General features: G+C 36.9%; 1 protein-coding gene across 1 annotated transcript in view; it reads right to left on the reverse strand.

Moving 5' to 3' along the window:
- Window positions 1-25,081, reverse strand: part of ITFG1 (integrin alpha FG-GAP repeat containing 1) — a 300,100-nt gene that overhangs the window by 32,009 nt on the left and 243,010 nt on the right. The window contains exon 14 of the mRNA XM_054452904.2: window positions 23,433-23,511. Coding sequence (XP_054308879.2) covers window positions 23,433-23,511 — 79 coding nt within the window. The remainder of the gene's footprint in view (window positions 1-23,432; window positions 23,512-25,081) is intronic.

Here is a 25,081-nt window from a genome sequence, read left to right on the forward strand (position 1 = left end):
TCATGTCATTTATCCATATACCACAATCACCTAGTACACTGCTACTATTATTACTTTAAACAAAGTTTTTTTTAACTCAATTAAGAATAAGAAAAATAAAAGACCTTATTTTATATCCAGGTATTCCTTCTCTAATGTTCTTCCTTCCTTATGTAGATACAAGTTTCTGACTTATCATATTCCTTCTCCTTGAATAACTTATTTTAACATTTCTTGATCAATTTCCTCATTTCTTAATCAATTTCCTCAATTTTTGTCTGATAGCCTTTATTTCTCCCTCACTTTCTTTTTGTTGTTGTTGTTATTTCTTCTAAAAAACAAAACAAAATGGGATACATGTGCAGAATGTGCAGGTTTGTTACATAGGTATACGTGTGCCATGGTGGTCTGCTGGACCTATTGACCTGTCTTCTAAGTTCCCTCCCCTCACCCCACACCCCCCAACAGGCCCTAGTGTGTGCTGTTCCCCTCTCTGTGTCCATGTGTTCTCAATGTTCAACTCCCACTTATGAGTGTATTTCTCCCTCACTTTAAAAAGATAATTTTGCTGGATACAGTATTGTAGGTTGGTGTTTTTTTCTTTTGGCATTACAACACTTTAAATATTTCACTGCATTTTCTTTTTACTTGCATGCTTTCTGAGAAGAAGGTGGCTGTAATTCTAATCTTGTTCTGCTACAGGTATTTTTTCCTCTGGCTTATTTCAAGATTTTTCTTTGTCTTTGCTTTTTTGCAGTCTGACAATGATATGCATAAGTGTAGTTTTGTTTTTTTTTTTGGTATTTATCCTGCATGGTGTGGTCTGAGCATTCCAAACCTGTGGTTTGGTGTGTCATTACTTTTAGAAAATTCTTGGCTATTAATTACTTCACCTATTTCTTTTGCTCTGTTCTCTCTTCTCCTTCTGATACTCTAACTTCCTTATCATCTGCTCTTGCAGTTTGTTTACTTACAATGCTCCACTATTATATTGCGCCCTGGGGTGTGGTGGTAAAGTGCTGAGGTGGGGGGAAGCATTCTAAAATTTTATGATTTTAGAATAATAGTCTTGAAAACCAAAAATAAAATCCCAAGCCCCGCAACCAACTGAACTGAGCCCCCCTGGGCCACAGGAAACCTGAAAACTGAATTCCCATTCAAGATTGGAAGGGAGGTTGCCCACGCTTTGCTGTACTCCCTTCCTTTTGGAGTTTAGGCACAACTGATCAGCATTAACATTAAAATAGGGATCCTGGCCAGGCGCCATGGCCCATGCCTGTAATACCAGCACTTTGGGAGGCTGAGGCAGGTGGATCACTTGAGGTCAGGAGTTCAAGAGCAGCCTGGCCAACTGGTGAAACCACATCTCTACTAAAAAAACAAAAATTAATCCCAACTACTTGGGAAGCTGAGGTAGGAGAATTGCTTTAACCCAGCAGGCAGAGGTTGCAGTGAGCCGAGATCGTGCCACTGTACTCCAGCCTAGGTGACAGAGTGAGACTCCGTCTCAAAAAACAAAACAAAACAAAACGACAACAACAACAACAACAAAATTTAGAGATCCTAAGGCTGACAAAACACTCTCTGGCAAAAAGTTACCAGATTCCAGCCTGACTCTGGTATAGCATCACATGACAGATAGCAAGCCCTGAAGGAAATAAAAGTACTTTACTCCAAAATATTGATTTATTTCTTTAACATATTTTGAAATGGCCATGCAAAGCTGTCTTTTGTGGAGGAAATGTTACATCTGCAGAGAACCTCCATTTATGCAGCTAGGCTTTTCTCAGATCTAGGAGAGATTAAGAGTCTGACATACTTTAAGGTCTGAAAACAGTTATTTACCTTCTAGTCTCTGAAGCCTGTTACCTAGAGGTTTATCCACATAAAAAGAACCCTGGCCTCCACAATCCCCCTTCTCTTAACTCAAGCCTTTCTTTCTACTAAGTTTTTAGCTTAACTCTTTCAACCAACTACCAATCACAAAGTCTTTGAATCCACCTGTGACCTGTAAGCCCCTACCCTTCAAGATGTCTTGCCTTTCCAGGCCAAATCAATGTATATCTTATATGTATTGCTTTATGTATTTACCTATAACTTCTGTCTCCCTAAAATGTATAAAATCTAACTGTAACCTGACCACCTTGCCACAATTGCTCAGGACATCCTGAGAATGTTCCCCGGGCCATGGTCACTCACATTGGCTCACAATAAACCTCTTTAAATAGTTGACAGAGTTTGGCTTTTTCATCAACAGTCTTTTGGTAGCTCTACATCCCTGGTCTGAGTTGCACAACACCCACTTGGGTGAGACAGGAAGGCTGCAGGCTTGGAGCCAGGCAAGTGCCTTGGCCTGAGTAAAGTCTGTTCCCTAGAGATGGAGAGAGCCTTGGCCACATTTCAAAATCGTTACTGTTTCTCACGCCTGCCAGAAACGTGAGGGGATCTTTTTCGTTTCTTCATCATGAGAACTACATGACAAAATGATTTTCTCTGACTTTACTTCAGTATGTTTGCCCCATTGATTTTGTATTTCAAATTAGGGAATGCTGAGATATGATAAGCTCTGTAGTATAATTTCTTTTTATAGGGCTCAGAGATTACATTGTGGTAGGTAGTGGAATCAGACTGTTATTACGGATTGAACTTTAAGAAAACAAAATATTGGTTCTGTTGCAATCAAATCTTATAAAGAAAATAGCAAAATTATTCAGCCATCAACCACAAAACTGTCTAATCTTTTCTATACGTTTACTTGAAACAATTATAGGATGAGTAACTTGAGCTCAAATATTAGTTCCCAGCTTTGCCAGTGTATTAGAATGCCACATCAAATTACCATTATGCACTGTGTAACGACATTTCAGTCAACAATGGACCACATAAAAGATGGTGGTCCCATAAAATTATAATGGAACTGAAAAATTCCTATGGCCTAGTGCCATCTTAGCTGTCATGATGTCATAGTGTAAGGCATTACTCACGTGTTTGTGGTGATGCAGGGGTAAACAAAACTACTGTGTTGCCAGGTGTATACAAGTATAGCACATACAATTATGTACAGTACATAATACTTGATAGTGATAAATGATATTACTGATTTCTGTATTTAGTATACTGTACTTTTAATCATTCTTTTAGGGTGTACTCCATCTACTTTTAAAAACAAAAAGTTCACTGTAAAACAGCCTCAGGCAGGCCATTCAGTAGGTATTCCAGAAGAAGGTATTGTCATCATAGGAGATGTACAGCTCCAAGGGTGTTATTGCCCCTGAAGACCTTCTAGTGGAACAAGATGTGGAGGTGGAAGACAGTGATGTTGGTGATCCTGACTCAGTGCAGGCCTAAGCTAATGTGGGTGTTTGTGTCTTAGTTTTTAACAAAAGGTTTAAAAAGTAAAAATAAAAAATTTAAAAAATATTTTTGTACAATTGAACAATGTCTTTGTGTTTTAAGCTATTACAAAAGGGTTAAAAAACTAAAAAAATTAAAAGTGAACAAGGTAAATAAGTTACAGTAAGCTAAGGTTAATTTATTATTGAAGAAAAATATTTTTTAAAACAAATTTAGTGTAGGCTGGACACAGTGGCTCACACCTGTAATCCCAGCACTTTGGGAGGCTGAGACAGGTGGATCACTTGAGGCCAGGAGTTCAAGACCAGCCTGGGCAACATGGTGAAACCCTATCTCTATTAAAAATACAAAAATTACCCGGGCATCATGGCCCATAATCCCAGTTACTTGGAAGCTGAGGCAGGAGAATTGCTTGAACCTGGGAGGCAGAGGTTGCAGTGACCCAAGATCACACCACTGCACTCCAGCCTGGGCAACAAAGCGAGACTCCAAAAAAAACCCAACCCAAACCAAACCAAAACAAAACAAAACAAAAAAACAAATTTAGTGTAGGTTAAGCATGCAGTGTGTATAAAATATACAATAGTGCACAGTAATGTCCTAGGACTTCACGTTCACTCAAGACTCACCCCAGAGTTAACTTCTAGTTGTACAAGCCACATTCATGGTAAGTGTGGTAACATTTAAAAATCTTTTATACCCTATTTTCACTGTACCTTTTCTATGTTTAGGTATCTTTACATACACAAATACTTACCACTGTGTTACAACTGCCTACAGGATTCAGTACAGTAACATGCTGTACAGGTTTGTAGCCTAGGTGTAATAATAGGCTATAGCAGCAGTCCCCAACCTTTTTGGCACCAGGAACTGGTTTTATGGAAGACAATTTTTCCATGGACCCCATGGACTGGGGGTGGGGGATGGTTTTGGCATGATTCAAGCACATTATATTTATTTTGCATTTTATTTCTATTGTTACTACACTGTAATATATAATGAAATAATTATACAACTCACCATAATGTAGAATCGTGGGAGCCCTGAGCTTGTTTTCCTACAACTAGGTGGTCCCATCTGGGGGAGACAGTGACAGATCATCAGGCATTAGATTCTCATAAGGAGTGCACAACCTAGATCCCTGGCAGTGCTGCGCAGTTCACAATAGGGTTTGCACTCCTATCAGAATCTTACGCCGCCACCGATCTGACAGGAGGTGGAGCTCAGGCCATAATGTGAGTGATGGGGTGCAGCTGTAAATACAGATGAAGCTTTGCTTGTTTGCCTGCTGTTCACCTCCTGCTGTGTGGCCCCTTTCCTACCAGGCCAGGGACCCATACGGTCCAGGTGGTTGGGGACCCCTGGGCTATACCATCTAGTCTAGGTGTGAAGTAGGCTATACCATCCAGGTTTGTGTAAGTACAATCTATGATGTTTGCAGGTGAAATAGCTTAACAATGCATTTTGCAAAACTTACTCTCCCTATTAAGCTATGCATGACTATACTTGATAGTTTCACGAAATTTACCACACAAAAAATTAAAATGGCATTTCAAATTCAGAGGGGCCACTGCTAATTATTCATTTGTACATTTCTACATAGTAGGGATTAAAAATTAGAAATAATTTGATAGCTCTCTTTACCCCAGGAAAATGATATGCCTTGAACAGATATTAACAAAAGTGATGATGACAATGATTAGTAACAACAACAGAAGTTTATTTCCTACATTATATTTTTAGATGTCATTACACTTGACAAAAACTTTCAATTATGGGGATATGGAGAAGCTGAATTACTTCTAGATCATTTAGGTCAGTGGCTCCTAAATACCTATTAAGCTTTAAACCAGAGAAAAAAGAGAAAATATAATATGTATACTTCAAACTTTGTGTATAATTATAGTTGTAAAACGTCCTTATCTAAGATTTCTCAGGCTCCTTGGACTCCTGAAGGAGCCCCTGGGACGTTATTAGAAATGAAAATTCTGTGGCCCCATAGCAGACCTACTCAGCTGAAACTTTGGTGGTGGGGCCCGGAAAGGTGTGTTTTAATTAACTCTCTAGGTGATTTGATGTATGCTGATGTCTGAGAATCATTATTCTAATCGAAGCCAAAAATGTACTAAACAAACGATATATGCATCAAAGAGAAAGCTGTAATACATCACCAATTTACTAAATTCCTGGCTCGTTTTCCCAATAATATGTTTTAAAAGTCCTACTGGATAATAACAATGGAAATCAGGATTTTTAAAAACAACAAAGTTTGACAACCACTGCCAATAAGGAGAATATTTGTTCTCTACAGATTTAATGACAGCTGTACTATATACCTGAGAGTGGGACCCAAACACTTATTTTCAGAATAATTATATCATCTTTTCTAAAATTAATGAAACTTCTTGAGAAGAAAGAGAATCTGAATTTATATTTAGGAGATTTTTTTTTTTTTTTTTTGAGACGGAGTCTTGCTCTGTTGCCCAGGCTGGAGTGCAGTGGCGAGATCTTGGCTCACTGCAAGCTCCACCTCCCGGGCTCACACATTTCTCCTGCCTCAGCCTCCAGAGTAGCCTGGGACTACAGGTCCCCGCCAACACGCCTGGCTAATTTTTTGTATTTTTATTACAGACAGGTTTCACCGTGTTAGCCAGGATGGTCTAGATCTCCTGACCTCGTGATCCACCTGCCTCGGCCTCCCAAAGTGCTGGGATTACAGGTGTGAGCCACTGCGCCCAGCTAGGAGAAAATTTTTATTTTGCCCTTATTTAGAACTAAAAATATCTTACTGAATTTATATTTGTATCAAATCCTTATTCTCACAGTTTCTTGATTGTAAGACAACATGAATAAGGAGCTAACCAGTGTGGTGGGATGAATTGAGGACCCATGAATTCCTACTTCAATCAAGTTCTCAGCAAAAAAAGAAATTTATTTCACATGGGCACTCTATATATGTTATCTTATAATTAATCATGTTATAATCTTTTCTGACAGTGGTCTAAAGTTTTATACAAATCTTAGCAGTAATCTCACTAGCCCTTTAGCAAAAGGGCTGACCTTGTATTGTTTATCTTTGTATCCTCATCAAGGGGTCTGGCACAATACCATATATAAATAGATTTTCCTATTAAATTTATCATCTTGACTGTGTATCTGACATTTAGTATGTTTAAACCTTTTCCATGTAAGCAGAGCTCCTTTTAAAAGGTTTTCAGTAATACACAGTACCAACAGTTTTACCATACAAAGCAGACATAACAGTGTTACTTATAGTCCCAGATCAGAACATGCAGGGCTAACTCATAGGCTGAAGGCTAAGAAGTAAATAGTACTCTCTGTCACATGTTTATATGAGGCTATTGTTATTCTTTTATGTTGAACTAAATAGTAGACATTGATTCTTTAATTAATAAATACTTAATAATTTCTTTTAGTGATATCTGAATTAAAGTTGAGATGAGATGGCTATTTATTATTAAGAGGTAATTATCTCTTTCACCTAGCAAGGTACCATTTAATACACTCAAGTAGTTTAGGAAAGGAGAAACCAGTGGTCTGAATAATTTAACGTCGAAAGAAAATTACGCCACAACATTGATAAACTCAGGATTGGTTTTCAGATTAGAAAACTAAATATTAGAAACAAAGATGGCATAGATAAAACGTCAAAACCCCTTCTCATAATTTTTTAAATGTCTGCTGTTCCTTCACTGATACACACTAATCAGTATTCTTTAATGTTGTCCTAGCGTTAATTCTTTCCATATTCTACCTTGTGAATGTGTAATTATTTGAAAGGCTGCTGTGCAGGTGTAATTTAAAAAAAAAAAAAGAAACATAATGGGAAAGCACTTAGATAACAGGTATTGCTTCAAGCAGGAATCTTAAAACATCTGGGTGTGCTCAACAACAACAAAACAGAAAAAAATGGGCCTAGGTCTTGAATAGATATTTTTCCAAAACAGATATACAAATAAATGGCCAATAAGCAAATACAATACGTGCAATATTAGGAAAATGCAAATCAAAACTACAATGGGATCCCACCTCACACCCAACAGAATGGCTACCAAAAAGTAAAAATAACTAAGTGTTGGCAAGAATGTAGAAAACTGCACCCTGTGTACTGTTGGTGGAATATAAAATGGTGTGTAGACCCACCATGGAAAATGGTATGGTGGTTCCTTCAAAAATTACACAGAAGTATCATATGATGCAGCAAGTCTGCTTTTGGGTATATACCCCAAAGAACTGAAAGCAGGGTGTCCAAGTGATATTTGTACACCCATGTTTATAGCAGGATTACAATAGCCAAAAGGAGGAAGCAACCCAAGTGTCCATGAACTGGGGGAATGAATAGAAAAAATGTGGAATATATCTAAAATGAAATATTATTCAGCCTTAAAGGAAGAAAATTCTGAAACATGCTACACTGATGCACCTCAAGGACTTTATGCTAAGTGAAATAAACCAGTCACAAAAAGACAAATACCGTGTGATTCCAATTACATTTGGTACCTAGAGCAGCAGTCCTCAAATTTTTAGGCACCAGGAACTGGTTTTGTGGAAGACGATTTTTCTATGGACCAGGGGATGGCTGGGATGGTTTTGGGATGATTCAAGCACATTACATTTATTATGGACTTTATTTCTATTATTATTACATTGTAATATGTAATGAATTATACAACTCACCATAATGTAGAATCAGTGGGAGCCCTGAGCTTGTCTTCCTGCAACCAGACAGTCCCATCTGGGGGTGATGGGAGACAGTGACAGATCATCAGGCATAGATTCTCATAGGGAGTGTGCAGCCCAGATCCCTCACACGAACAGTTCACAATAGGGTTCATGGTCCTGCGAGAATCTAATGCAGCGGCTGATCTGACAGGAGGCAGAGCTCAGGCTATAATGCGATTGATGGCGAGCAGCTGTAAATACAGATGAAGCGTTGCTTGCTCACCTGCTGCTCACCTCCTGCTATGTGACGCGGTTCCTAACAGGCCATGGATTGGTACTGGTCTGTGGCCTGGGGGATGGGGACCCCTGACCTAGAGTACTCAGATTCATAGAGACTGAAGGTAGAATGGTACATGCCATGGGCTGGAGCAGGAGGGAAATGGGGAGTTAGTGTTTAATGGGTACAGAGTTTCAAGTCTGCAAGGTGAAGTGCTCTGGAGAGTAATGATGGTGATGGTTGCACACAATGTGAATACACTTAGTACTACTGAACTGTATACTTAAAAATGGTTAAGATGATATATTTTATGTTTATTTGTATTTCACCACAATTTAAAACAAAAATGAAAAGTCCCCACCCCTGCCAAATATGGGGGTGATACTAAGAAAAACTGTCCATGGTCCCATATAAAAATGTAATTTTGTCCAATACATATATTATTAGCATTTTTATCCCCAGTAAAATCTTTCCATGGCATCTGACAGCCCACTTGTTATAGCCAAATCTTGTCAACCACACCTATATCAACCCTGCCGAAGATTCACCCTTAGTAACCAGCTTCCATAACAAAAATTTCAAAACAACTACTTTATGATTTCAAAGTTTGAATTTCTGTGAGTCATTCCTTCCCTCAGTGACTCCAATAGGTACCTTAAAACTAGCTGACTTTATAAGCTTAGAGTATTTCTAAGATACACATCATATTCTCTTTTCTTCCTAAACTGCTTCTAAAGATAATAAATTCAGCATTTCAGCTAACAGAAATGCTTTCGTATTTTGTTAGCTTTTGGTTTTTAAAACATTTGTTTATATTTCTATTATAGCTCTTTTAACTATTTCTTGTCTGACTGTTATGCTAAGGAGGTATGCATACACACATCATTTGTACCAGGTGGTATTAAAAGTAAAATAAGGTTTAATGAACCACTGACAGGCAGAGCAGTAGCTGAATGCCTGGGTCCCTTTCCCCTCACCATCCTGTATTATTAAGGTGCATGCATCAACTGCAGCAGGATGCACCATGGAAAATACTCAAGTGCCCCAGTCTTTGTGGCATTTTAAATTTTATATGGACATTGGAAGAAGACTGGGAATATCTAAAAGACATGAGAGCTTCCTGGTTGAGAAACCTGTCTTTGTTAGAAAGGAGGAGTGTCGGGAACTAAGCTTCAATTATTAGGCTGTTGTATTCTCTAAACTCATGTGCTGAGCCAGCACTTTGCTAAACTATCAAAAGACAGGTCCCAGGACCATCAGATGTACATCTCCTGCCTCTCCAAATCTTTTCCTAATTCATCTGTCTGTTTACATAGGAAGGTGGGAAGGATTTCCAAATATCCATAGAAGTTTGGAATCATAGCTGAATATTCATAAGTTTATAAAGTTTTATGATATTTGTGAGTTTTATAGTCTATATCAGGATTTCTCAAGTCAGCACTGTTGACATTTTGGGATGGATAATTTTTTGTTCAGGGAGCTGTTCTATCTGTTATAGTTTACTTAGCAGCCTCCTGGCCTCTATCCACTAGATGCCAGTAGCACCCTCCCAGTTGTGACAATCAAAAATGCCTGCAGACACTGTCAAATGTCTCCCGTGAGTCAAAATCACCCCGATTGAGAACCACTAGTCCAAAGACAATTCGTACAAATTTTCAGACTCAGATCCTTACTGCACTCAATGCAAGTCAGTGTATTTCTGAATCGGGATGAGAAAAAGTAAATTAGGGGGTAAAAACTCCTCATTTCCTGCATAATCAGCCTGGGAGAGGAGAAAAGGATCATTTTTATTGATCAAGGTTTTCTACGCTATGTGATTATTCTAATAAAGGTATGAGCTTCTAGCCTTCTGCAGAAATTTTCTGTGAAAGAAGTTATCTAACTACAGGAAGTAACCAGGCTTTCAGGATTGGAGCAACCAGTGAGAACTCCATACTCCAACAGACTTCATCCTAGGAACACACACAGAGATTGAACATCCACTCCTATCGTATCATCAACCAGTGTGCAATTCAGTTTAATTAATCAGAGTCATAGTTGTTTGTTAATTTCCCCAGCTGGAATTAAATCTATCTATCTATCTATCTATCTATCTATCTATCTATCTATCTATCTATCTATCATCTATCTATCTATCTATCTATCTATCTATCTATCTATCTATCTATCTATCTATCATCTATCTAGTCTAACTTTGTTGCCCAGGCTGGAGTGCAGTGGCATGATCTTGGCTCACTGCAACCTCTACCTCCTGGATTCATGCTACTCTCCTGCCTCAGCCCCCTGAATAACTGCGACTACAGGTGCCTGCCACCACGCCTGACTAATTTTTGTATTTTTAGTGGAGACGGGGTTTCACCGTGTTGGTCTGGATGGTCTCAAACTCTTGACCTCAAGTGATCCACCCACCTCGGCCTCCCAAAGTGCTGGGAACACAGGTGTGATCCACCACGCCTGGCCAGGCATTAAATATTTGATAATAATAGTTAATATTTACTATCTAAGCTATAATACCAACTTGATCTCTCCAGCTGGATCCAAAGAACACATGATTACCTCCCCCATCCCCATCTAAACTGCTCCTCACCAGTCATCTTTCTCAGTAAGAGACAGCTACCCTGCTACCTATGGCTCAAGCCCTCATATCCTGTGATTTATTCTTATTGAGATATAATTCACATGCCATAAAATGTACCTTTAATGTATACAATTCAGCAGTTTGTTAGTATGTTCTCAGAGTTGTGCAAACCTGACCACTATCGAATTCCAGAACATTCTCATCGACCTCAATATGAAACTCCATATCTATCAGCAGTCATCCCATTACTCTCACCTACCAGCCCCTGGGAACCAGAATCTACTTTCTGTCTCTATGGATCTGCTTATTCTAGGCACTTCCTATAAATGGAATAATCCCACAAAAATGGCCTTTTGTTTGTGGCTTCTTTCATTTAGCAGGTTTTCAAGGTTCTTCCTCAGATTTCACTCTTGATTTCCCTTTTTTCACCCATTCCATATTAGTCCATGAAGAAGTGCAGTTGATGCCATCTCCCTAACACATCCCTAGCCTGCCCATTTCTCTCCATCACTGCTACCATGTTAGTGTGAGCTGCTGGCATCTTGTGCCTGAATGCTTCCTATACTTCACCTGACTGACATCCCAACAGTCACAACTCAACTCCTAAGTTTTCTACCCAAGAGAGGCCCTCCCTGATCAACCAACTTAAAGTAGCACTCAAACCACTCTCTATTACATGGACCTCTTTTTGCTTTTATTCGTTCACTCAATTATTCAACAAATATTTATTCAGTATTATGATAGTATTTCTCTAGGTGCTGGGAATACAGAAGTGAATAAGACAAAGATCCTTGCTCTCTTATTTTTTTTTTATTTTTATTTTTTGAGACGGAGTCTCACTCTGTTGCCCAGGCTGGAGTGCAGTGGCGCAATCTCAGCTCACTGCAAGCTCCGCCTCCCAGGTTCATGCCATTCTCCTGCCTCACCCTCCCGAGTAGCTGGGACTACAGGCGCCTGCCACCATGCCCGTTTAATTTTTTTGTATTTTTAGTAGAGATGGGGTTTCACCGTGTTAGCCAGGATGGTCTTGATCACCTGACCTTGTGATCTGCCCATCTCAGCCTCCCAAAGTGCTGGGATTACAGGTGTGAGCCACCGCGCCCGGCCTGCTCTCTTATATTCTAATGGAGGTACCACACAATAAAATAATTAGAAGGTGGCAAGCGCTTTGGCACAAGATGAAGTACAGAAGGGGAACAGTGAGGAGTGGGGAGTGTTGTGGTTTTCAAAAAAGTGATTAGGGAAGTGCTCAGTGAGCTGACAGTTGAACAAAGACATGAAGCAGGTAAGCCATGAGGATATCCAAAGACAGGGTGTCCCAGGGAGAGAGGATGAGCTTGGTGAATGCAGGGCAGCAAAGGGGCCCGTATAACAGATGCAGAGTTAAGAAGGCGGGAGAGTAGAAGTAGATGCCGTCAGAGGGAGAACAGAGATCTAGAACTTGCAGGGCCCTGGGGGCCACAGGACGTTAACTCACTACCTGGTATTTTCCCATTTTCTCTCTCCCCACCCACCCGCCCCTTCCACAGAATGTAACTGCCTTGAGAGCAACAACATTATCTGGTTTGTTCAACAATATATACTTACTCAGCCAAGAACTGTACCAGACATAGTGAAATCATTCAATAAATGTTTACTAGATGAATTTATTGAATAATTACTATGTACCAGGCATTGTATAAGCCCTTAGTATGCATTATCTCATAATTACTGTCATCATTTTACAGTAAGAAAACTGTAGTTTGGGGAGGTTAAATAATTTGCCCAAGGTAACACAGCAGGAGACTGGAAAAGCCAAGACTTGAAATCAGGAGTGCTGACTCCAGAAACCTTATTCCACTACCTTTAAAATCATTTATAAATATGAGGTCATATTATCATTTATAATAAAAGATGGCTAAGACTAGAGAGCCTGGAGTCAGGCTGCCAGGGTTCAAATCCAGGCTCTGCCTCATACTAGCTGTGTGACTCTGGGCAAGTCCTTAACTTCTGTATGAATCAGATTCTTCAGCTCTAAAGTGAGGACGACAATAATGAACTACATTATTGGCCTTTGTGAGACTTAAAAAAGCTAATCCATGTATAAGAACTTTAAGGTGTCTGGCACATTAAAAGTACTCATTAAGTGTAAGCTATTATTTATTCCCAGAGTCTTTAAGCCTTATATATCTTTCCAGCTATGAGACTAGTATGAGGCACTGTATCTTCTACAACCTGGAGCTGTACTTCTAGAACAAACGAAAGGACCTGACATCAGGTGGTTAACATTGATGGGCACCAGTCCTTTACTTTAATTGTATTGCTTTTATCTTAGAAGTCAAATATTAATATTTTCTGTTGGCAACCGTAAGAAGTTTTGGTGGTAATCAATAAAACTTCTAGTGTGACTCCATGTTTCTCCTGTTTGAAAAACACAAGAGAAAGTAATTTCAGAAAAAGTTGATCATATTATCTGGAATCACTTCTCATCCTACATAAGTGGGATACCGTTAGAGATAACCGACTTCTCTGTGTTTGTTATTAGGTTTCTAAAATCAGGGTTATCACATTTGTAAGAGTAAAACCTTTTGACTGAGGAAGTCAGATGGTCAACCCATCTTCCTTCCATGAGTACAATGCAGGGAGGGGAGAGGAGGGAAGTAAGGGTATCTGGGAATTGAGAGACAAGAGAGATTTAAAAAATATCCTTCCTCACAATTACTCAAATACTTTAAATGTGTATCATTGTCATCCAACTTAGAATAAGAAGGGGGAAAATATAAGGAAGATTGAAAAAATTGAGAATTAAAAATTGAGCTATGAGAAAAGTATTAAAAATCAAGACAGCCAAAGTTCAGTGAAATCTAACGAAGTGGTTCCCACCTACTTTATTACTAAAACTCTTTTACATGTTTCTTTTATAGATTTGAAATTGGAATATATTTTGTCTACCAAACTATATTTACTAAAATGTTTCCTACTTTAATTCATCATTGTAACTGTGAAATAAATCATATCCCAAGTATTCACTTAATATTATCTATCTGATCAGAACTACTGATCATTATATACCAATATTACCATAGTATTGATATAATTCCAATAAAAGCAAAGAAGCATAACATACTGTTACTCTATGGAACCTTTACAAAATATACAATGGTATTTTAGGCTGCAAATAGTTACAGATACTATTTTTACCACCACAGATCTTACAGTGATTTTTACATTAAACTTTTTATTTTGAGATAATTTTAGATTTACATGCAGATATAGAAACAATGCAAAGATCCCATGTACCCTTTATTCAGTTTTCACCCATGGTAACATCTTACAAAATGAGAGCATATTATCAAAGCCAGTAAAATACTGATTCTGAGACAGTGAAGTCCTGAACATTTCCATCACCACAAGGATCCCTCATACTGTCTTTTCATAGCTACAACTATTTCCCTGTCACCCACACCTACTCCTAAATCCCTAACTCTAATTTGTTCTTCATTTCTATAACTTTTTTTCACTTCAGAAATGTTATACAAATAGAATTGTATAGTATATAAACTTCTGGGATAGGCTTTTTCTCAGTGTAATCCTCTGGAGATTCATCTGGGTTGTTCTGTGAAAAATAGTTTGTTCCTTTTCATTGCTGAGTAGTGTTTCATGGCATGGATGTACCAAAGATTTTAATAAGCCACAGGAGGATTCCTGGGTTGCTTCTAGTTTAGGGCTATTATGCAAACAGCTGGTATAAACACTCACGTGTAGATTTTTGAGTGAACATTTAACTTTTCATCTCTCTGGGATAAATGCCTGGGACTGCAATTGCTGGGTCATACAGTAGTTGCACGTCTAGTTTTTTAAGAACTACCAACATTTTCCAGGGTGACTAAAACATTTCACATTCACACAAGCAATATATAAGTGATCCACTGTCTCTGCATCCTCATTAGCATTTGATGTTGTCACTTTATATTTTTAGCCATTCCGATAGGTGTATAGTATAGCCCATTGTGGTTTTAATGTGCATTTCCCTAATTAAATACTGTTAACATCTTTTCATGTGCTAATTGCTACCTATGTATCTTCTTCAGTGAAATGTCTCTTCATGTCTCTTGTCCATGTTTTAATTTGACAGTGTGAAGAGTTCTTTATATATTATAGATATTGAACCTTTGTCAGATATGTGATTTGCAAATATTTTTCTTGCAGGCTGTAGATTGTCTTTTCATCCTCTTTATCAGGGTCTTTCACAGAGCAAAATTTTTTAAGTTTTGATGAAGTCTTATAAATATTTCCTTTAATGGATCTTGCTTTTGGTGTAAAGTCTAAGGACTCTTTGCCAAGCCTTAAATCTAGAAAATATCCTCATGATTCTTGTTAGAAGATCTGTAGTTTCATATTTTACATTTATGTCCATGATCCACTTTGAATTAATTTTTGTAACTTTGTGAAAAACCTATCTTTCCTTTATTGCTTTTTGCACCTTTGTCAAAAATGAGGTAGGCATGTTTGTATGGGCTTATTTCTGGGTTCTGTCTTCCATTTCATAATCAATGTGTCTGTACTTCTGCCAATACCATACAGTCTTGATTACTGCAGCTATAAAATAAGTCTTGAAATTACATAGACGAATTCCACCTATTTTATTCTTCTTTTTCCAATTGTTTCAGTTCTATTAGGTTGGTGCAAAAGTAATTGTGCTTTTTGCCATTAAAAAATGACAAAAAGCACAATTACTTTTTCAGTAACTTAATAGCTCCTTGGCCTTTCCACATATATTTTCTAATGAAATTGTCTATATCTACAAAATATCCTTCCGGGGATGTGGAAAGGAATTGTGTTAAACCTGCAAGGCAATTTATGGAAAACTGATATCTCTCTCTGTTAAATCTCCCAATCTATGAACCTTGCGTATCTCTTCATTTATTTAGACCACTGATTTCTCTCACTGGCATTGTGTAGTTTTCAACATATAAGTCCTCTATATGTTTTGTTAAATTTATACTTAAGTATTTCACATTTTTTGAGTGATTGTGAATAGAAATGTATTTTTAATTTTGGTGTCTATGTATCCATTGATAATGTACAGACATACAACTGATTTTTGCGTTCTTGTATCCTGCAACCTTGCTGCATGTACTTCTTGGTTGCAGCAGTTTTTGCTGAGTGTGTGTTTTTTATTCCTGGAGGTCATCTATGCATACAATTATGTCATCTGGAAATAGTGATGGTTTTACTTCTTTCCTTTCAACTTGGTTGCCTTTTGCTTCCTTTTCTTGCCTTATTCCAGTGAATTTACAATTAGAGTGGTTAGAGGAGATATCCTTGCTTAGTTTCTAATCTTCGACGCAGATCATTCAGTCTTTTATCATTAAGCATAAATTTAGCTGAAGGTTTCCTGTAAACATTCTTTATCAAATTCAGGAAGTTATTCTCTATTCCTATTTTTATGACAGTTTTTATCATGAATAGTTTAAACTTCAGTGCTTTTTTGGCATCAGTTAATATGACCATGTGGTTTGTTTTCTTCTTTACTCTGTCAATGTGGTGTACTACACTAATAGATTTTTGAATCTTGAACTGGCATTGTGTCCCTGGCATAACCCCCACTTGGTCATGGTGTATAATTCTTTCTATATAATGCTGTATGTGTTCTACTCACTAATTTTTTTTCTTTCTTTCTTTTTTGGTAGAGAAGGGGTCTTACTGTGTATCCCAGGCTGGTCTCAAATTCCTAGGCTCAAGTGATTCTCCCATGTCGGCCTCCCAAAGTGCTGGGATTGCAGGCATGAGCTACTATATTTGTCCCACTAATATGTTTTTCATGATTTTTGTATTTATATTCATGAGGACTATCTGTCTACAGGGATTTTGTACTGTCTTTGTCTGGTTTTGGTATCAGGGTAAACCCACAAACCGGAAAATGTTCCTTTTTTTTCTAAAGGAGATTGTACAGAATTTGAAGTTAACTCTATTTTACTTTTTTGAGACGGGGTCTTGCTTCGTCACCCAGGTTAGAGTGCAGTGGTGCAATTGTGGCTCACTGTAACCTCGACCTCCAGGGCTCAAGTGATCCTCCCACTTCAGCCTTCTGAATCGCTGGGACTATGGGCACATGCCACTACATCTGGCTTATTTAAAAAAATTTTTTTGTAGACACAGGATCTCACTATATTGCCTGGGTTGATCTCAAACTCCTGAACCCAAGTGATCCTCTCGCCTTGGACTCCCAAAGTGCTGGGATTACAGGCATGAGCCATCGCACTCTACCAGTTAACTGTATTTTAAATGTGTGGTATAATTCTTACCACTTGGGTCTACCTATTTCTTTTTTGCAAGTTTTAAAATTATGAACCCAATTTCCTTAGTAATTTTAAGATTATTCAAATGATATATTTTATATTGGATAATTTGTGATAGTTTGTGTTTTTCAAGCAGTTTGTCCATTTCTTCTAAGATGTCCAATGTATGTGCATATTATTCCCTTATTATCCTTTTGATATCTTCAGGGTCCACAGTGAGTCATCTGATTCATTCCTGACACCGGCAATTTATGTCTGCTCTCTCTTTTTTTTTGTCAGTCCTGGTACAGATTTGTCAATTTTATTTATTTCCTGTTTAACTGATTTTATCTTTTGTTTTCTGTTTTGAATTTCAATAACTTCTGCTCTTATTTATTTCCTTCCTCTTGTTTACTTTAGATTTGCTTTTCTATTCATAGGTTGTTGAGGTGGGTGCTTAGTTATTAATTTGAGACTTACTCTTTTCTGTTATACACATGCATTGTTATAATTTTCCTCTCAGCACTGCTTTGGCTGTGTCCCCAAGTTTTTGATATGTTGTATTTTTCTTTTCATTCAGCTCAATGTATTTTAAAAATTTCCCTTGAAAATTTCTCTTTGACCTCTGGATTATTTAGAAATATGATGTTTAAGTTTCAAGTGTTTAGAGATTTTACTATATTTCTGTTGTTGATTTCTATTTTAATTTCATTGTGGTTGGAGAATACTCTCTATGGTTTCACTTGTTTAAATTTTTTGAGGTTTTTAAATTAAAATTTTTTTAATTGCCCAGAACTCAGTCTATTTTAGTATATGTTCCATGGGCATTTGAAAAGAATGTATTGCTGTTGTTGGGCAGATTATCCTATAAATGTCTACTAGATCCTGTTGGTTGATGATATTGCTGAGTTCTGTATCCTTGCTGATTTTCCAGCTGTTTGCCAAATCTTGAGAGAGAGATATTGAGGTCTCCAACTATAAATGTAGATTTGTCTATTCGCCTTTCAGTTCAATTTTGGCTTCATACATTTTGCAGCTCTGTTTTTTGATGCAATTAGAATTGCTATGTCACGGGAGGGGAGAGGAGCTGAAGGTTGAGCTGATTACTAATGGCCAGTAATTTAATCAATAATGCCTCCACAATGACGCTTCTATAAATCCCAAAAGGATAGGATTTGGAGAGCTTCTGGGTGACTGAATACATCCATGAGCTGGGAGTGTGGTGCACCCCAAGTTCCACAAGACTTGTGCTCAGGACCCTTCTGAACCTTGCCTTATGTATTTCTTCATGTGGCTGTTGATCTGTATCCTTCATAATATCTTTTATAATAAGCCAGTACATGTAAGTAAGTGTTTCCCTGAGTTCTGTGAGCCATTCCAGCAAATGACTGAACTTGATGAAGGAGTGAGTCACGGGAAATGCCAATTTATAGACTCTCCATCAGAAATACTGGATGCCTGGACTTGTGATTGGCATCCAAAGTGAGGAAAATCTTGTGAGACTGAGCCCTTAACTGTGGGATATGAGTCTGCCTCCAGAAAGTGTCAGAATTGAATTAAATTATGAGATACCTAGCTTGTGTTGGAGAACAGGTTGATGTGGGGTAAAACCCTACACATCTGGTCACAGATGTGTTCTGTGTTGAATGAGTGTGTGTCGTAGAAGACATATTTTTTTCCCTACATCACAGCATGTGATTGCTTAACATCACTTCTTGCATACACTAAGGGTACACAGAAGGCAAAGGTTACTTATGTTTTTCTCAGATATATTAACAAATAGTAACCACAGAGGAAAAAGGAAAATGATTTTGCTCTGGATTTAAACAGTATGGCCAAATAATTTATGGGGTAGAAAAGCAATTCTTGGTCTAATAATGTTATTATTCATAAATGACCAACAATTCACTAGTTTACAAAATTTTGCCAATGTACTCCATTCTATTAAGTTCTTATCAAATATTGTTTAGGCAATTTGGATGCCCATTGCAGATCCCTGGCTAATTTAAAGAGTAGTAACAAAATCCTAGATTCAAAACCAGAGGAGTTTAAGCTCCTAAAAAGTTCATAATAAATGTACTTTATTTTTATTTTTTAAATCTGTTACAGGAACTATTATTTAGAAAATTAATGACTCCTCTGTAATGTAACTCTCTAATAATGTTTGGCCATTCAGGTTTTGCTAGGAAATGGAGTAAGACTGCACCGTAATGGGTAAGAATGATAATCTATCTGTAAGCAACAGGATAGTTGGGCCAGGCCTTTATTGAATAATATTAATTTATGTTGTTGTTATCTCTCTCTGGCAGTGGTTTTCAAACTTTTCTGATCACAGTCCACAATAAAAACTACATCCTATGTTATTACCCAGTGTGAAAACGCACACACACACACACACACACACACACAACTAAATAAAAATTTCATGAAACAATACTTTACTATCTGGGATGTACTCTGATCAGCAGATTGTTTTCTACTGTTCTCTTTTATTCTATGAAGTAAAATACTCTAAAAGCTACTACATTAATTTTATGACCCGCCAATGTGTAGTGAGTGACTCTCAGCTGCTCTAGGAGAAAACCAAGTCTGTAGTTTCCGAAATACATAAATGTAGTCATCCTCTTCCTACAGTGGAACATTCTCCACTGATGGGGTAGGATGGGATGGAAGGTACGGTTTAACCCAGTAATGTTTCTTTGGAGTTCAAAATGCTTAACATTTAAACTGGGAATTTTCATCCTTTAAAATTTGGGGCAGGGTTTCATGATGGCACTCCCTCAGTCAATTAAATTAAGTGCTACTTCCTTGCTTAGAAGACATTTTTATGCACGGAATACAGCATATGTTTGAAATATTTTAAAAGCTTTTTCTTAAATTAAAAAGCAATATATATTTGGTAAACAAAAATGCAAAGAAATATATAAAATCCAAAAACCAAGAGATAATCATAGTAACATACGTTATTTTGTTTATGTATTTGTCCTACATACAGACACACTTAAAAATCACATACAATTTGCATTCCCATGACCAAGAGATAATTGTGGTAACATTTTATGTGTCATTTTGTTTAGATATTTTTCCTACACACAGACACACTTAAAATAACGCACATACAATTTGGATTTTACATGCAGATATGTCTTCCTCCAACTATTATAAACATCAAAAGTTACCTTAAAATATTTTGTAGGCTGGAGAATATTATAAAATGGGATAATTTATTATATCTCTATTTATAGACATTTAGATTTTTTTCAAGTTTGTGAGGGCTTTTTATTTTTGTTTATGGTGTTCTGTCATGAAAATTTATGCATTCATTTCATTTATGCACTCAACTGCATTTATTTTTACCTTAGATATTTTTTCATTTCCTTTTATGCCTACAAATTCCCTCCCAATTTCTACTCCAATCTAGAGACAGGTAAATATTAGATATAATAACAATAAATCTAATGTTCCATTACTGTTTTGGGGTAGATTTTTAAAAATCATGCTAAGTAAATATTGTTCCATTCACTTAAAAAAATAGTAATGGGTAGTGAATATTACTGAATGGAGTTCAATACTAGGTGCCAATGTCTAGTTTGCAGTAAAAGTTTGGTGAAAATTTTGTTGACTGAATCAACAATCACATTTTTTTTTTTTTTTGAGACGGAGTTTTGCTCTTGTCACCCAGCTGGAGTGCAATGCCCTCAGCTCACTGCAAGGGCTGCCTCCGGGTTCAATGAGTCTCCTGCCCCAGCCTCCCAAAGTAGCTGGGACTACAGGCATGTGCCACCACACCTGGCTAATTTCTTTTTTTTGTATTTTCAGTAGAGACAGGGTTTCACCATTTTGGCCAGGCTGGTCTCAAACTCCTGACCTCAGGTGATCTGCCCACCTTGGCCTCCGAAAGTGCTGGGATTACAGGCATGGGCCACTGCACCCAGCGCAACTTTTTTAAACAATGAAAAAGAACTGAAAACTAGTCAACAGTTATAGAAATGTACAAAGTGGAAAGTGAATCTCTTGAAATTGTGTTCCTCAGATAAATGTTAATTTTTTATTAACTTTTTTTCTATGAAGTGATAATTATTTTATTATTTTATTATTTATTTATTTATTTTTTTCGAGACAGTCTTACTCCTTCACCAAGGTTGGAGTGCAGTGGTGTGATCTCGGCTCACTGCAACCTCTACCTCCCAGGTCCAAGTGATTCTCATGCCTCAGCCTCCTGAGTAGCTGGAATTACAGGCGACTACCACCACGCGCAGCTTTTGTATTTTTAGTGGAAATGGGGCTTTGTCATGTTGGCCAGGCTGGTCTTGAACTCCTGACCTCAAGTGAACCACCCACCTTGGTCTCCCAAAGTGGTGGGATTACAGGCATGAGCACTTGGCCTGAATTATTCATTTAACTGCACAAAAATATATGCAAATAGATGTTTACTGTTGTATTGTTGTATTATAGTAAAACAAAAAATAGAGGATTGGCTAGAGTAGCTATTGTATCTTTATACAAAATAGCCCCCAAAGAAATTAGGATTATCTGTATGAACAGACATGGAGAGATGTAAACAATGTATCATTATATGAAAAAAAAAGAAAAAGAAAGTATTTTAAAAACTGAGGCATTGCTGTAACAATTAAGAGATTTTCCCATTTTAAGCCATCAGTGCATTCCTTAGATAATCATCTACTTGATTATGTTAAGTAAGCAATTCTTTAAAAATACAGACAAATTTAAGTTGTTAGGTTTTAGATAGGATTTTCATTGATATCCCACCAGTGAACTTAGTTTTTGGTTTTGAGTATGCTGGCTCTGCCCGAGTTATACTAGGTTCATGAAATGCAATAAGTAACTTCATCTTGTCATCCTATATTCTGGAACATCTTACCTAGCACTGAAATTATCTGCATCTTCAAAGTCTAAAAGAATTAACTGAGAAAACCAGCTGGTCCCAGAGCCTTTTTTGTAAAGGTTTAATATGTACATGAATTAAAAACATAAAGAAGTCATTTGTTCAAATTATCTATATCCTTATTTATCTTGAACTGCTGTGACTGACAGTGGTATATTAAAGTATAATTGTGGCCAGGTGCAGTGGCTCATGCCTGTAATCCCAGCACTTTGGGAGGCCGAGGCGGACTGATCATGAGGTCAGGAGATCGAGATTATTCTTGCTAACACAGGTGAAACCCCGTCTCTACTAAAAATATAAAAAATTAGCTGGGTGTAGTGGCGGGTGCCTGTGGTCCCAGTTGCTCGGGAGGCTGAGGCAGGAGAATGGCGGGAACCCGGGAGGCAGAACTTGCAGTGAGCCAAGATTGCGCCACTGCAGTCCAGCCGGGGCAACAGAGTGAGACTCTGTCTCAAATAAATAAATAAATAAATAAAGTATAATTGTGTTTGTCAATTTCTCCTTGAATTTTAAAAAAAATTTTGTTATATGGAATGTTTCTGTGCTGAAGCAAGCAGTACAACTGAGACTCTTAAATGTGTGCAATTAGCTAAAAAAGTAAACTCACTCTGGGGTATATTTGATTTAGTAAGACCATTACATAACATGGCAATGTCCATATAATGAGTTCTTCCTTTTTTTTTTTGGCCAAAAAAATAGAGGAATGACAGCAACTCTGCTTATACTTCTTCATGGTTAAAACTCTAGGCATCTTAAAAGAAGCATATTCAGATTCCTTTTCTTATTTAGATAACTGAAATTATCACAGTTGTATTTACTGTAATTTGGATCTAACCTCAGTCAGTCAGCCATCTGTTAAAAGCAGACATCCTTTGCTCAATCTTATTTTTTTGTCTTAATTGCATTTTCCTTTATTATTTATTTAAATGTATAACCATATTTTTTCTTTGTAATAATATATCAAAAAACCCTCTCTACATATTACAGCTTCTATTCTACACATACAAAAAAACTAGGAGTAGTTTATATTATAGTATTAATTGGATTCTTAATTTATACGTCTTCTAAGATGAACTTAATTAACTAATTTGCACTTCATTTTCTGACCAAGATAACACAAGTAATTTCACCCAATCTCTCTGCTACTTCAACTAAAAAATAAGGATAATGAGTTGGCTCCATCATAATAGGGATATATGAAGAATTGAAAGGAAACATTTTTTGTCATAAGAACCTTTTATAACCTACCAATGTAAGTCTATGGAAAGACTAAGTATAATAAAAGTGAAGATGTTATTAAGGAGTGTGAAAACATAATTTTTTCCACCAGTTGACCTTGCCAATATATTGACTGAAGAAGCTTTTATACATTATGGACATTATATCTGGTCTTACCTGATCCATTTTTCAGATACCCATTCGCATCTACAGTTGTATACATGATATAAGGTCCAGGTTGATTCACTCCAAAGGGCTGCAATAGAAAAAAAAATAGTTAAGGCTTGGAAAATAAGTGAATTATTGGAAGTTTCAGGCAAATCTCTTTCAAAGCAAAAAATTCTTACACAGATGACAGTTACCTAGAGACCCCTTCCATAAACAGCACATCAAAAGAAAACCTGTTGTTTCCTAGGATCTTAGTGTTAAAAAATAATAAACAAACAAAAAGAAAACCTGATTAGTAGAAAATTCTTAAAACTTTAAATGATTTAATAGTTGCATTTATTTAGTTCGTTATTTTAACTGGGTATTTCTAAGATCAAATATTCTGTTGAATGTAGCATTGCTTTTTCCCTTCAGGGAGGGATTGGACATGGTTTACATTTTCCCACTAAAATATCAACATAAATAAAATCCATCCACAATAATTACAATAGAATAAAAAATACTGATGATTAGTTCCACCACATTTAAACTCCTGCACATTTAGAGAATACATTATTTTTCATTTAAGAAAATTCTGATGGATTGACAGTGCCTCAGTTACAATGGTGACATCTATCTCTAACTTGTTTCCTATTTCTGGAACATTCCTCAAACCTTGAATAAAATGATATACTCCTTCTCTTTAGAAACCAAGGCTAATTAAATAGAACATAAAGAAACCGAGGATTGCAATGGACATCCTAAGATGACAAAATGTTTAAGAAATGCTTTACATTCTTTTGAATATTTTTCACAGCATCAAAATTCTACCGATCTTCCCAGAAAAGTACAGAAAAGTTAATAATGACATTTAGATAGGCTACTCATGCTTTAAAAATGATTTTTCTCCAGGATGATAAGAAGTAATATGATTTCATCAACATGACAATTGCCTGACTGATATTTTAAGATCTTTAGAAGTCCATATGCTTCCAATGGCTATGAGAAAATAGGTTGCTATAAGGATGGAATTACTCATAAGACATTACTAATTGAATAAATGATTCATGAAGAAATCACACAAATATGCAAAATAAACTTAAGAAACATTTTTATGTGGAAAGATGAATATTACGCTTTGTACTACACACTACTTTCATGAGAGAATTAGCAAAATGTTGTCTCTACATTCTTATTTTGCAGATGGGCAAGGAAAAGCATTGTTTTCTTTCCTACCCGTATTCAGTTAAAAAAAATCAGGTCAGCATGTGTCTGATATGAGTCCTAAAGCTGAAGCTCACCTATCATCATGGGCCAGTCATTCTGATATTTGAAGACAAGGTCTAGAAATCCTGATCCAGTTCCTCTACACAGTGGTTCTCAAAGCGTGTTGCAAGAAACCCCTGGGGGTCCCAAAATACCTTCAGAAGGTCACATTAGGTAAAAACTATTTTCATAATAATACTAAGACATCATTTGCATTTTACACTATGTTAACATTTGTACTAATAGAGCAAAAGCAAAGACGTGGGTAATCAGCAGTGGCATCAAACAACGACTTGGGTATTTAGCTAACGTTTTTCTTGAAAATGGACAAAGTGAGTCTGTCACTTTCAGAAAAACAAATGACAGTATTTGTTGCTAATGATAAAATTTGAGCTTCTAAGTGAATATTGTAA

The sequence above is a fragment of the Pongo pygmaeus genome, chromosome 18 (genome assembly GCF_028885625.2).
Source record: "Pongo pygmaeus isolate AG05252 chromosome 18, NHGRI_mPonPyg2-v2.0_pri, whole genome shotgun sequence".
NCBI lineage: Eukaryota > Metazoa > Chordata > Mammalia > Primates > Hominidae > Pongo > Pongo pygmaeus.